Source organism: Haliotis asinina, chromosome 4 (genome assembly GCF_037392515.1).
Source record: "Haliotis asinina isolate JCU_RB_2024 chromosome 4, JCU_Hal_asi_v2, whole genome shotgun sequence".
In the NCBI taxonomy this organism is placed as follows: domain Eukaryota; kingdom Metazoa; phylum Mollusca; class Gastropoda; order Lepetellida; family Haliotidae; genus Haliotis; species Haliotis asinina.
Window position 1 is genome coordinate 67,520,016 of NC_090283.1, and position 13,620 is coordinate 67,533,635.

At 44.5% G+C, this 13,620-nt stretch overlaps 1 protein-coding gene across 4 annotated transcripts in view; it reads left to right on the forward strand.

Annotated features, from left to right (window-relative positions):
- Nucleotides 1-13,620, forward strand: part of LOC137281796 (uncharacterized) — a 48,091-nt gene that overhangs the window by 25,146 nt on the left and 9,325 nt on the right. For all 4 annotated transcript variants that reach the window (XM_067813412.1, XM_067813413.1, XM_067813414.1 and 1 more), the window contains exons 3-16: nucleotides 61-285; nucleotides 470-661; nucleotides 969-1,193; nucleotides 2,099-2,317; nucleotides 3,048-3,266; nucleotides 4,160-4,384; nucleotides 5,356-5,565; nucleotides 6,502-6,795; nucleotides 7,135-7,344; nucleotides 8,046-8,285; nucleotides 8,862-9,071; nucleotides 10,250-10,504; nucleotides 11,590-11,811; nucleotides 12,735-13,073. In XM_067813412.1, the coding sequence (XP_067669513.1) occupies nucleotides 61-285; nucleotides 470-661; nucleotides 969-1,193; nucleotides 2,099-2,317; nucleotides 3,048-3,266; nucleotides 4,160-4,384; nucleotides 5,356-5,565; nucleotides 6,502-6,795; nucleotides 7,135-7,344; nucleotides 8,046-8,285; nucleotides 8,862-9,071; nucleotides 10,250-10,504; nucleotides 11,590-11,811; nucleotides 12,735-13,073 (3,285 nt within the window). The remainder of the gene's footprint in view (nucleotides 1-60; nucleotides 286-469; nucleotides 662-968; nucleotides 1,194-2,098; nucleotides 2,318-3,047; nucleotides 3,267-4,159; nucleotides 4,385-5,355; nucleotides 5,566-6,501; nucleotides 6,796-7,134; nucleotides 7,345-8,045; nucleotides 8,286-8,861; nucleotides 9,072-10,249; nucleotides 10,505-11,589; nucleotides 11,812-12,734; nucleotides 13,074-13,620) is intronic.

Sequence of the window (13,620 nt, forward strand, 5' to 3'; positions counted from 1 at the left end):
TTGTAAACATGCCATGACTGCAATGCATTCCAGGACAATGCATTCTGTTTTTTCTTGCAGAGGTTGCCAACGCGACGTGCCCGTTCCACCCTACTCTGACATTCCCTCATCCGGACAGTTGTGCCAAGTTCTATAATTGTAACAGGACCATCCCTATTGATGGGCTGCCGCAGTTTGAAGACGAGTGTTCTTTCCCCATGCTTTACGACGCGGACACCAAGGAGTGCAGCGACCCTAATAAAAACCCAAACATCACCTGCCAAGCCCCAGTACCGCTCGACCAGTGTGAGTAATCAAAGACAGCATTACCGCAAACAGGGTTGCGCAACAGAGAGAAAAGGACCAGTCTTTCTATATGCGCGCGACGCATAGAAAGACTGGTCCTTTTCTCCCTGGCGTTGAAGTTGTTCTTTTCATCAATCACTGGTTTTCCGGTTTGCTGAATAATGACAATTTTGTATGCGTGCAGGTTCCTACCATCTGGAGTGTGGTCGGCCCGTGTGTACAGGTCTAGAGGACGGAGAGCAGGGATACTCAACGCAACCCTTTGACGTGGAGTACGTTATCTGTAAAAATGGCCAAGTCGACATGGTCAAACGTTGTACCGGTCAGGGAGAGGTGTTTGACCCAGTAGCCAGACTGTGCACAACCAATTATAAACGTAAGTAGAGTGATATTTGAATTATCCCTTCACGAACCTTAATGCAAGGCTTAATTTATCAGACGCTGCTATTCTCTGCTCAGAGTTGCCCAATGGCGACAGCGATCAATGGTCAGGCAAATGAACCGGACCCGTATTCTCCAAACGTTAAAACAAAATCATCATCCTCGTATCGTTATCAGTGTTGTTGTTGTGTTACTTTCGATGTATCAGCTGATTTTTAAACATTGCTCAATTCTAACTGATGAATGTTGACCGTTCAGCGTTCACCGTGTTGATGATTACATCAAGTGTGTAACTTTTCCAGCATCTATACCAGCCTATTGCCAACAGAACCAGAACGTAACCTTCGCGTCTCCCGAATCCTGCTCCCTCTTCTACAACTGCAGCAACATCAACCCCCGCCCCAACTCCACCCTGGAGGAGTATCAAGACGAGTGCCCCTACCTGTTCCTGTTCGACCCTGTGATTCGGACGTGCAAATTCTACCCTGGCGTCACGTGCGGTCTCAGGCCTGAACCCAAGGCTCCATGTGAGTTGATATAGTCAGAGTGAGTCACGTTGTCACAGACGTCGCACGAAACCGCCTGGATGCAGGACGACTATGTGCGCGCGTGTGTTACGGGTTAGAATATAGGTTGTCGTAGGTATAATAAAAGTTATAAGGTTGTGTAACTTGGATGTTTGTGAGCAATGATGCTGACGATATCATCACTGGATTGTTTGGTTCAGACATGACTAATTATAGATTGGCTTTGTTATGTTGCAAACTAAATGCACTCAGATACATTTCATGGGCTTCGGTGCTCTACACGCGGAACTGCCGTCTAAAACATGTGACTTTCGAAATATCCCTCTCTTCACCCAGTACTGAATGGGTACCCGATGGGATGGTCTGTGATGTTACAGCTAAGGGTCATGCGCATCACTGCGAGAGACAAAACGGAGATCACACTGATCCACTGATATTGATGATGTTTGAATATATAATAAGATATTTAACTAAATCTGGAATTACCTTCAGCTGTGGGTACATTTTGTATTATACTATATACTGACTGAACCCGATGAAGGGCTTATTTTCAAACAAGTTGCTGTGCAATCACCGAATGCGCTCGGACGTTTAAAAGTCATCAGTATGTAAGAGATTTTTAAGTAGAAAATGATTTCATCTTCCAAACCATCAGAACAAATATGACTAAAACGTTATATTCGTAAAATAAATATACAGCCAAATGACATTACATCTGTAACCGGGGCGGTGCTGTAGTCTCTTGGTTAAAGCGTTGGCTCGCCACGCCCATGACCCGGGTTCTATTCTCCAAATGGATACAATGTGTGAATCTCATTTCTGATGCCCCACGTGATAAGGCTGGACTATTGCTAAAAGCGGCGTAAAACCCAACTCACTCACTCGCATCTGTAATGTCGTTCCAGGCGACTACATCATTGGCCACTGCATCGGACGAGAAGAGTGCATTCCATGCGAGGCGAGCTGCGTGGGTCTCAATGACGGCCCCAACATCTACCCGGGCAAGGCGTTGACCTCAGAGTATCTGGACTGTGACAAGGAGCGCACGCGCAACATGAAGGTCTGCCTGGGCGGAAAGATATTTGATCCAATGGTAGAAGATTGTGGATCTTCAATTAGCACAGGTTGGTTTGTGTGTCGTGCATCAAAATCTGCAGAAAAGTATTGGTATGAAATAATCATTAAACACGGTTCCAATGTATGACGTCACGTCATCTAGATAAAACACACAGGGGCGGCTCCAGCTCTTCGAGAAAGGGGAGGTGCACAGTTCATTTTCACCCGTTTTCACCACAATGACTCAATGAGGAAAAGGGGGGTGTGTATGTGGAGGGGGGAGGGGGTTGGGGGGTAGGGTAGTACACCGGGTTAGATCTGTTAGATCTTGTTACGACAAGCGTGAGTTGCTGAAGAGCAGTTGCTGTTACACAAAACAAACTTAGCAACTTAGTGCTAAGGCTACCTTAGGTCTATGTTAAGGTGTGGGAGTTAAGACTGCTTTGTACATCGACATCCTAGTCATCAGTAGCCATGCTTGTCGTAACATGCGACTAAAGAGATCGGGTGGTCAGGCTCGCTGACTTGGTTGACACATGGCAACGTATCCCAGTTGCACAGATCGACGCCCATACTGTTGATCACTGGAGTGTCTGATCCAGAACCGATTACTTACAGACTGCTGTCACACAGCTGGATTATTGCAGAGGACATTCAACTCAGTGACGTTTAACATGTACGTAATAAACGTGCCGTGTAAACAACGCTGAGCATTGCGTTACACAATATACAAACAGCCAATATACAAACAAACAAACAAACAGAATACTGACTGAATACTGTGACTCTACATTCCAGCGACCCTGGAGCTGTTCTGCGCCAAGAACCCCACCATGATTATTCCCCACCCCGGGGAATGCACTCAGTTCTACGACTGCCAGAAAGTCTTGGCTTCAGGGAACCTCAAGAAGTTTGTTCGCGAGTGTCTGTTCCCCCAGGTGTTCGACCCCGCTGACAACACGTGCAAGGACAGACAGATGGTGTCATGTGACTACAGGCGACTGCCAACCTCATTGTGTACGTAGATATCAGTGTAACAGGGGCGGTTGGTAGCCTAGTTAGAAAGCGTTCGCCCGTCATGCCGAAAACACAGGTTTGATATCAGACTTGGGTACAAGTCTATTTGTGGGGTTCCCGCCGTGTTATGATCGGAATATTGCTAAAAGCGGCGTAAAACTAAATTCACTCACTTTCAGTGTGACAGGTTTTGGAGGTGCCAGGGTAGCTAACCCTACAACCGGAAACCTGAACTGGAATGCCATAGCTGGGACTCGATTCTACTGCCAAATAGTTAAAAGCGGACTCTGCTGTACAGATGCAGGGTGCTGCTCACTGTCTGACAGTTCCTGACCCGCATTATTTCCCTTCTGCCCAGCCTTTTCTGCAATGCTAAACCCCTAAATGAAGCAGGTCTTTTAGTTCAAGAAAGTCCATGCAAGTCTACATTATGTGACAAGACTAGATTTCAACCGTTTTTGAAAAAGAAGAAAGTCTCTGGCTTCCTATTTGTATACACACACAAATACGCACATACATAATTATACACACAGAAACACACACACACACACACAAATACGCACATACATATACATACACACACAAATACTCACGTGCATAAACAAACACACAAACACATACGCAGACACACATACACAAGGACTTTTGTCTTACCACATCTCCAACCAGACAGGGACCCTGGGGTAGCTAAATGGTCAAAGCGTCCGCTCTGAAGACACGGGTTAGATTTCCCACATGGATAAAATGTATGAAGTCCATTTCTTTGTCTACCGCAGTGATATTGTTGAAATATTACTAAACGCGGCGTAGAACCTTCTCACTCACTCACTCATTCACTCACTCACTGACTCACTCACTCATTCCTACCCCGACCGATCCCACGTATGTTCCAGGCGGGTATCTTCAGCACCAGTGTGTGGGACAGAAGTGCTCCCCGTGTGTAGACACGCTGCCCTCGTGTGCAGGGAAGACTGACGGCAACTGGCCCTTGATTGGAGAGGAGATGACCGCCTTCTTCCTTGTGTGTAGAGGGGGGCTGTTCACCTCCATTGGACAATGTCCTAACGGGGAGCTGTTTGATCTGTTGACAAGGACCTGTACCCCTACTGTAACCACGGGTGAGTAATTACTAGTATACTAACATTTGTATATTCAGCTGAGTTCCGTCAACGGCACGTCGCATTATCAATCTCAGCTCCCTGTGGAGTATACAACTCCTGCCACTAGGGGCACCGAGCTACTGAGGCTCTCCCATCCTTTCGAGGGTGTGTAATCACGGCATGTCCAAAAGTGTACTTAAATGCCCCTTAATATCCCTAAAAGCCAGCAAGTTTCGGACCGAAGTTCCCAGTCGAGGAAGGCATCAACACTCGAAAGGATCAAAACTATAAAAAAAAGACAGTTCGTAATTATTAGGAGAGACACAATACTACAGATTTGCAAGGTACCCTGTTTCAAGTTACCCAAATGCTTCTGTGTGTGCATTGGCTCCAGAATCTCCACAGTAATACAAGTAGTAACGTCTCGCCCAAGGAACCATAACTTCAGAGCCATGCGCAGTGTTACCGGGCTTGGTAATGTAGTATTGTGTGATGAATGTTCTACTGACGAGTTCTCCAGGTCTTAATGAGGCGGTGGGGGAGCCTAATGGTTAAAGCTTTCGCTCGTCACACCGAAGTTCGGGTTCGATTCTACACATGGCTAAAATGTTTGAAGTCCATTTCTGTTGTCCCCTGCCGTGATGTTGCTAGACTATTGCTAAAAGTGGCGTAAAACCCAACTTCATTCCAAGTGTTATTGCAGTAAAATATGGTGCTTCTCATTGCTGTACAGAATATGTACGTCAGATGAAAACCCTGGATTCCAAGGCACCCTGAAAAAAACAACACACATATACTAAACGCAAAAGAAACTCTGGATTTTTGGAAAGTATTTAAACAAAAGACATAAACATGAACGCTTACTGTTATTCAAAACATTTATTCGAAATATGCACATGTGTCTTTTGTTGTTCAGTATCTTTATTTGTAAACATTCCATGTATGCAAAACCAAGACAGAAAGATTAAACTGACGCTGCAATGTTTTAGCCGCTTTGAGGGCGTTCTGCTCGGCACATCCTGACTCGGCTGTGGCCAATCCCCAGCATTGTGGCCAGTATTACAAGTGTACCCCAGCTGGCGACCCCCCGACCGCCCTGTCCGAGTGTGTGTACCCCCAGGAGTTCTCCATCAGCAGGAAGGAGTGCCGGCCGTACATGGACGTGGACTGTGCTGAGAGAGTGGAGAAAGTCCAGGGATGTGAGTACAGGGAGATGAGTACATGTGTACTCGATGGGTGGAAGGATGAATGGCAACTGACGAATGAATAGTGGATGAATGAGTGAATGAGTGAATGAATGAATGAAAGAGGAGACGAATAGGTGAACGCCGTAGGAATGAATGACGGATGAATAAATAAATAAATAAATGGGCCATGAATGCCCGTTTCATACAATACTCGAACAACGAAGAAACTTGTAGAGGTCAAAGTTAGGAATGAAGGGACGAACGCCCTTTCAATTTCACAACCTTAGTGACGACAGAGCAAGAGTCCAACTGAATGAATGTATTTACTTAAAGACACTAGAACAATGACCCAATGTGAAGGATTTAGAGTCAGCCTGAACAGACACGTTTTTCGCTGAATCGGAGTAAGCGTAAAGATTCGAACACTGCCAGTTACTGTCTGGTATTTGGGTGGCGTTACACTTCTAGGTGGTGAAGAGACTGACTGGATCGACTTGTGTTATGGCTGTCTGTCCATGTGTGCTTTATCACCTACCCGCGTGATGGTCACCATAGGTGTAATGGTGCACACTCTAGTTCTGCATCTTTTACACTCTGAAATATGTCCATGATGTATTGTTGCAATCAGAAGGCATTATTTTGCTACGACAGTGAGAATATATTGTCGCTGTTAACGTGAATATCCTGACGTCCACTGGGTTGGATTGGTAAAGTGACGTAAATTCATATGTTGTCGCCCTCGTGTGACATAATGCTACTCGGTTATTCAGGCCGTGTCCTCTCGTCACGCTGAAGACACGATCCCTTACATGTGTACAATGTGTGGAAACTATTCCTGGTGCCCCCCGTCGTGATAAAGCTTGAATATTGCTAAGTGCGGCATAAAACAATGCTTACTCACTGACAAGTCCATCTGGTTTCTAAATTCATGTTGCTTACGTTGGACAGGCGACTACACCGGGATCAACACCTGTAAAGTCGCAGACTTGTCTTGCACGTGCCGCTTCCCATCATGCTTTGGTCAACCTAATGGCGCAGTTTCCGTTTTCCCTGGCGACAACACCATGTACTACACATGTCGAGACAACCGCACCATTGTCACGACATGTACCGGCCCCAGCTTCTTTGACCCATCTATCCTTGGATGTAGCGGTATTACAACGCCACCTGCAGCAGCGACTACAACTATGGCACCAACTACACCACGTGGCCCACCACCTCCAACATCACCTCTTGATAATGGTAAGGTTCAGTGAGTGTTCGTGATGCCATGTTTGAACGTCGTATAGCATCTCATTCCACTTGGTACCCATTCACTGCTGAGTGAGCATTACAAAGTAAACAAAGAAACAGATAAAAATCTGTCAATATTGTTCTGGCCCAACCCAGCTTTCCCCATTAAATGTAAACAAAGAAACATACAATATATGTCAATCATGTCCTGACCCACCCTTACGCGCCCCGTTAGAATTAAAGAAACATACAAAAACTATGTCAGTTATGTTCTGGTCCAGCCTTGCGTCCGTCACTACAAAGCAAACAAAGATTCATACAAACTACAATAATTTTGTTGGCTTCTAGTGGACACTCTGGCGAAGGCTCAGGCGGTGTGCCGACTGTACCCCACAGCCATCATCCCTCACTCCAGGAACTGTCACTGGTTCTACAACTGCTCCAAGCTGGAGGGCGAGTCCGAGTGCATCTACCCCTTCCTGTTCGACATCACCAGTGCGATGTGTGTCGAGTACAGCCTCGCCGACTGTGGACTGAGGAAGGAACCCAAGCAGATGTGTCAGTGTCTCAGTCAATATCATTGTCTCCTCAGTTGGTCCTCGGGATTTTGCTCTGTGCTAAGTCGGAATTGTTTAATGATGTCCTTTACTTTTGAAGATAGTTTCAGCGTCTACTAGTCATGTAAAAACCCCTTTTCCTCATCACCATCATCATCACAATCGTCGTCGCCATCATCGGCGCAGCCGACGACATTGTTGTTACTATCATCGTCTTCGTAGTCATCATCACCATTATCATCACTATCATCATCATCATCATCACTATCATCATCATCATCATCATCATCATCATCATCATCATCATCATCATCATCATCACCATCATCATCATCATCACCATCATCATCATCATCATCATCATCACCATCATCATCATCATCACCATCATCATCATCACCATCATCATCATCATCATCACCATCATCATCATCACCATCATCATCATCACCGTCGTCATCATCGACGCAGTAGACGTCGTCATCGTTGTTACTATCATCGTCGCCGTCATCATCACCATTATCATCACCATACCATTATCATCATCAGCATCATCATCATCATTCGTTCTGTACATGTTAAGCTATCAATGATTTCTGCTTCCACTATTTTTTACCTTGTAGATAATTATAAGTCTTTCACGTGTTCACAAATCCATGTCACAATCACATCTATATAATTCAACTTTGAATCTCCTCCCAGGTGAATATGAGCAGTTCCTGAGCAAGTTCCCCTCATGCGCCAACTCCCTTATCTGCAGCGAGTGTGAGCGGTACTACCCCTCCTGTGCGGGCCGCCAGAACAACTACCAGAGCGGCATTAGCACAGACAGAACCAAGTTCTACGAGTGTCGAGACGAGAGGACGTCCTTCTATACGTGTCCGCCCGGTCAGGAATATGACGGCACCATGTGCACAGCCACGCCTATGCCGACTGTAGGAGGTGAGTCATAAGTGTAGGCTTGGGAGTGGAAGTGCGGGAGGTGCGGGAGGTGCGGGGGGAGTGAGTGAGTTTAACTTTACGCCGCACTCAGCAATATTCTAGGTATATGGCGGCAGTCTGTATACAATCGTGTCTGGACCTTACAATCTAGTGATCAACTCCTGAGCATCTTTATACGCAATTAGGATACGATAAAATGTCAGCCAAGTCAGAAGCCTAACCAACTGTCTCCCGACGACAAACATGGGTTGCTGTAGATCAATTCTAACACGGGTTGGAGATTAAAGCAAAATTACACACTGTGTAAACGACAGATATGTCGCATAAGCTATACACCTATAAATAGTAGAATACATGGTATTACCGGTAATACGCCTTTAAAACAATATATATTACACTATTTGTTTTGTTCTTAGTACAGGTACACATGTGACTATCTGTTGTGAAGAGTTTTTAGTGTGGTGTGGCGAGGTGTGGTATGATGGGACCATAAACACCGCCTCTGAGAATTGCTTGGAAGCTATTTTCAAACATGTACTTATCAGTAAACGGGTGTGTGCATTGTCTCTGTTACAGCGTCCAGTGATGCTGAAGCCAAGGCTCTCTGTGCCCAGGACCCATCTCGTCCGATCCCCCACAAAGGCCATTGCGCCAAGTACTTCGAATGTAAGCCAGTTGGGATGGTCATCGAACGTGAGTGTGTCTACCCGCAGCTGTTTGACGCAATTACCAGGAGATGCGTCATGGCCACACAGTGTGGCTCCAGGACGGAGTTCAAGACACCATGTACGTTCACATTCAGGAGGAAGTTTGCTGTCTGTTGCTGTCTAACGCCGTACTCAGCAATATTCCAGATATTTTGCGGCAATCCAGCGATCAATAACATGAGCATCTATCGATGCAATTAGGATACGGTGACACGAGTCAACAAAGTCAACTAGTCTGACCACCGACCTGGTTTACGAGAACTCCAGGCATAGCAATAACAAAGTATAATTCCTCTACGCAAACTGCATATATACTCTTCAGAAACAACTGATTGAATGCTCGTATCGAACATATGGAAAATTGCTGAAGTCGTGTTAAAATAATCACTGCGTTTAGGCATACGGCGTATGAACGACCATCATCCACCTCCATATATAATATATTACTTTGGTTGTGCAGTGGTCTGGCCCTTGATTATCGAAGTACTCTTAGCGCTATGATAGGCGTTAAAGAAAGTTAAAGAAAAAACAAAGTCACATTTTTGTACTCTTGTATGACTCTTACAACAATGATCAAACTCGATCTGTCCAGGCCTACTAACAGAACCATAAAGCTTTATACTGCTGAAAGAAACTGTCCAATATAAAATGCATCAGTCAAAGAATCAACTTTATGTTTAGGACCACTGATTTAATACAAAATATATGTACATTTGAAACTGTATTTTGTATTTTGCAAAGACAATCCGAGCTTCAACAAATTACTAGTGATACTAAATGACTGACTGATGATGACAGTGAGGAATGGGGAAAGCCTTTGTTTAGGTGATTGTCTATTCACAAATTAAATGTAAATACACCATTCAAAAGACGTTTGGGACATTCCAATTTGCGAGCCTACCAATAGCACGTGACAATGTATGAGAGTAATAATACATATCCATACAGATAAAACATGTCCAAAGGAATGGAAAAAATTGTCACATTTCTTCATCTTTTGTTTCCTCCTTGACTTCATCATTTGCTCTTTATCAGTCTTGTTAATCCAATATCCCCTACCTATTAAATGTTGTATAAGAATAACAGCATGGAACGGTGTCACAAGTCACCTCTCTGTACTCGAGCGACAAAATCCGTATCGTTTTAGGTAGTATTACAGTGATACGGTTATGATAATACGATTATGATACCTGCCATGGTGGTGATGATGATGATGATTATGATGATGATGATGATGATGATGATGTGACCTCCCAGGTTCCTACGACTCCGTGTTGCGTAGATACAACAGGATATGCAGCAAGGGCCAGCCCTGCCCCGAATGTGAGGCTGATTACCCGTCATGTGTTGGACGTCCCGACAACTTCAAGGGGCCCATCCAGACAGACGAAGTCATGTACTACATCTGTAACAACGAGCGCACCACCATCGACACCTGCACCGTCATCGGCTCCATCTTCATGCCCTCCAAGCAGCAGTGTATGATCCCACCCACAGACCCTCTACTCACATGTAAGTCGAGTACGGCCGTCTTGTCTGTAGAGAGACAAGTTGGCCACCAGTGATCACGGGATCACGATTCCCAAGACTAACATTTAGTCTCTGAACATATTAATAAATTATTTTGGTTTGAAACAAATAGTTCCATTCACATTGAAAGCGGGAATCAGACAGCTCGGATATTAGGAACCTCGGGAAATCTAGATCTGTTTCATTTTGGGCTTTTACGTTGAATAAAGGGTTGCGTTGAGTAAAGGGTTGGGCGGATGAGAAAATTCTGTAGTTCGTGACACAGACTAACAGGGCCTCTGCTCTGTTTAACGCATCGAGTAGAGACCAACTACATCCACACACAAATCTGCGTGTGGTGATTTATGATATCGATAAACAATATCTATGTACAAATATCGCTGGATCTAATAAATTCCCCTAGTACTGTTCTGAGCACAGATGCCATGTAAGTGTGAGATGTAGGTTCAAGATAATACTATACTTTGCAGATGTGCGTGTTTTACTTTTCTTTAAGACCATACTCAGTTTCCAACGGGCAGAAAATCTGACTTCACTTTACCTGACAACCTTACCTGACACAACACATTCCCTCTCAGAGAAATGAAATACACTTTGCATACCACAGCAATGTGACCGCAAACCTCCTAATTTTGGAAGTGCGTATTTCCAAGACAGACAGAATACGATAATGATGACCACTGATCCCCGGGGTTAGTATGTACTTCGCGATGAAATTGCTTGTACCGCCATTGAGAATTCTTGTTTTTCTTCTCCCTTATCCCCCTCCTTTTGTTCCTTGTCTCCCACCTTTCTTCTCCCTTGTCTTCCTTCTCCTTTCATTCTTCCTCCTCTTTTTCTGCTTCTTAATTCCTTTTTCTCATCCTTCCTTTTCTTCTTCGTCTTCTTTTTCTTCTTCCTCATCTTTCTTTTCTTTTTCTTCTTCATCTTTTTTCTTTTTCTTCCTCTTTTTCTTATAAGTGATTCCTTCTTTCTTCTCCATCTCTTTCCCCCTTTCTCCTCCTCTTTCTTTCTTCTTCTTCCTTCTCTTCTTTATTACCATTATCAATTCTATTATTCGTTTTCAGTGGATCATTCCCGTGTAAAGGTGGAGTGCACCCAGCAACCTACAGGAGTATTCCTCATGGACAACTCCTGTGCTCGCTACTACAACTGTTCGCTGCCGAACAGCCGACTTGGAGCGTTTGTGGCCGAGTGTGACTATCCCATGCTGTTTGACTCCTTTCTGGGCAGATGTGTGGAGTATATCATGGCCAAATGTTCCCCCAGGCCTGTAGAGAAAGAACCTTGTAAGTACAGCCATGTTTCACTGAACTACTACAGATTGCGTCTGTTTAAAACGGTACTTTCGATTAATTAACTATTAATCACATACAAGGAGTTAATCTACACACAAGTGCACCCATAGCTGTTGTCCAGTTATGTAAGGATGAGGTGTTGTGTTGCGCCAAACCGGAGATTATAATTACCGGGATGATGACTTGTCTTTGTAAGGGCAGTAAGTCTGATTGCCGTTGTTTATTTGCTAAGCGAGAAGACAGCAAATGTGTAAATGCGTGAGGAAACCTAAATCTAAGATTCTAAGTAAGAGAACAGCACACGTTAACTGAAGCACCGAAAACCCTGAACGTACAATTAACATATATCATATAACACTACACCTAAGTGAACCAGATAGAACCATGCACACCTAAGTGAACCATACTGAACCATGCACGCACAAGTGAACCGTGTAGAGCCATGCACACACTAGTAAACCATATAGATCTATTCACACACAAGTGAACCAGATAAAACCATGCACACATAAGTGAACCAAATGGATCCACGCACACTCAAGTGAACCATATAGAACTATTCACACACAAGTGAACCGGATAGAGCCATGAACACACAGGTGAACCATATACAGCTATTCACACACAAGTGAACCAAATAGAACCATGCACACATAAGTGAACCAAATAGAACCAGGTAAACACAAGTGAACCAGATAGAACCATTCACACACAAGTGAACCAGGTAGAACCATGCACACACAAGTAAACCAGATAGAACCATGTACACACAAGTGAACCAAATAGAATCATTCGCACATAAGTGAACCATATAGAGCCAAGCACATACGAGTGAACCAAATAGAACCAACACACACCAGTGATGACCTTCACTTCTGACTACCTATGATTACCCACCTGAATCCCTGTCCCAGGCGAGTATCTCAGTATCCGACGTCAGTACTGCACCACCGACGGTCCATGCCGTGCCTGTGACGTCGCAAACCCCTCCTGCAAGGGAAAACCCGACAACTTCGTCGCCGCACTCCAGATCAACAACTACTCCTTTTACACCTGTCTACACTCTCGGACAATGGCCGGTACCTGTAAAGTGGGCCAGGTGTTCAACCCAACCACGTTGGTGTGCGAGGCACAGCCTACAACCACAACACCTCCGACTACTACCCCAACTACGACTACGACTACGACAACAACAACTACAACCATGCCCACGACCACCGTTACGACTACCTCTGCTCCCCGCTTCCCAGCAGGTACGATATGTATGAACGTGTATGAATCTTGCAAACCAGGGCCTTGTTTCACAAAGCATTAAGGTGATCGTAAGTCATTAAGGTAACCGTAGTGGAATGATAAAGAATGGGCGTTAAGGTTAACCTTGATAAATGTTGCTTCGTGAAAGGAGCCCCTAGTTTCCCTTAGACATTAAAGGAGAACAGTTCATGACATGTTATATTGTAATTCTGTTCGACTCGATTTGCGTATGTCATTGTATCCAAATCGTGTAGATCGATGATCGATCTGATGATCACTGGATTGTCTGGTCCTGAGGGTGGCGTTTAACAGCTAACAAACAAAAGATACCATTGCCGTTTTCGCATCCATTTGTTGCTCGTAGCAGTATGTTTTTATATGAAAATGAATTGAGTTGTAATAGATGTTACAACAGTTGGTGTTCAAGGTTCAAGGGCCGATTTCGCTTCATTACTGACAAACTATCGAATGATCTCATTTAACTGTAAACCCGTAAAGATCTGGGTTAGAATTGGTCCTCAATAACCTATACTTGTCATAAGAAGC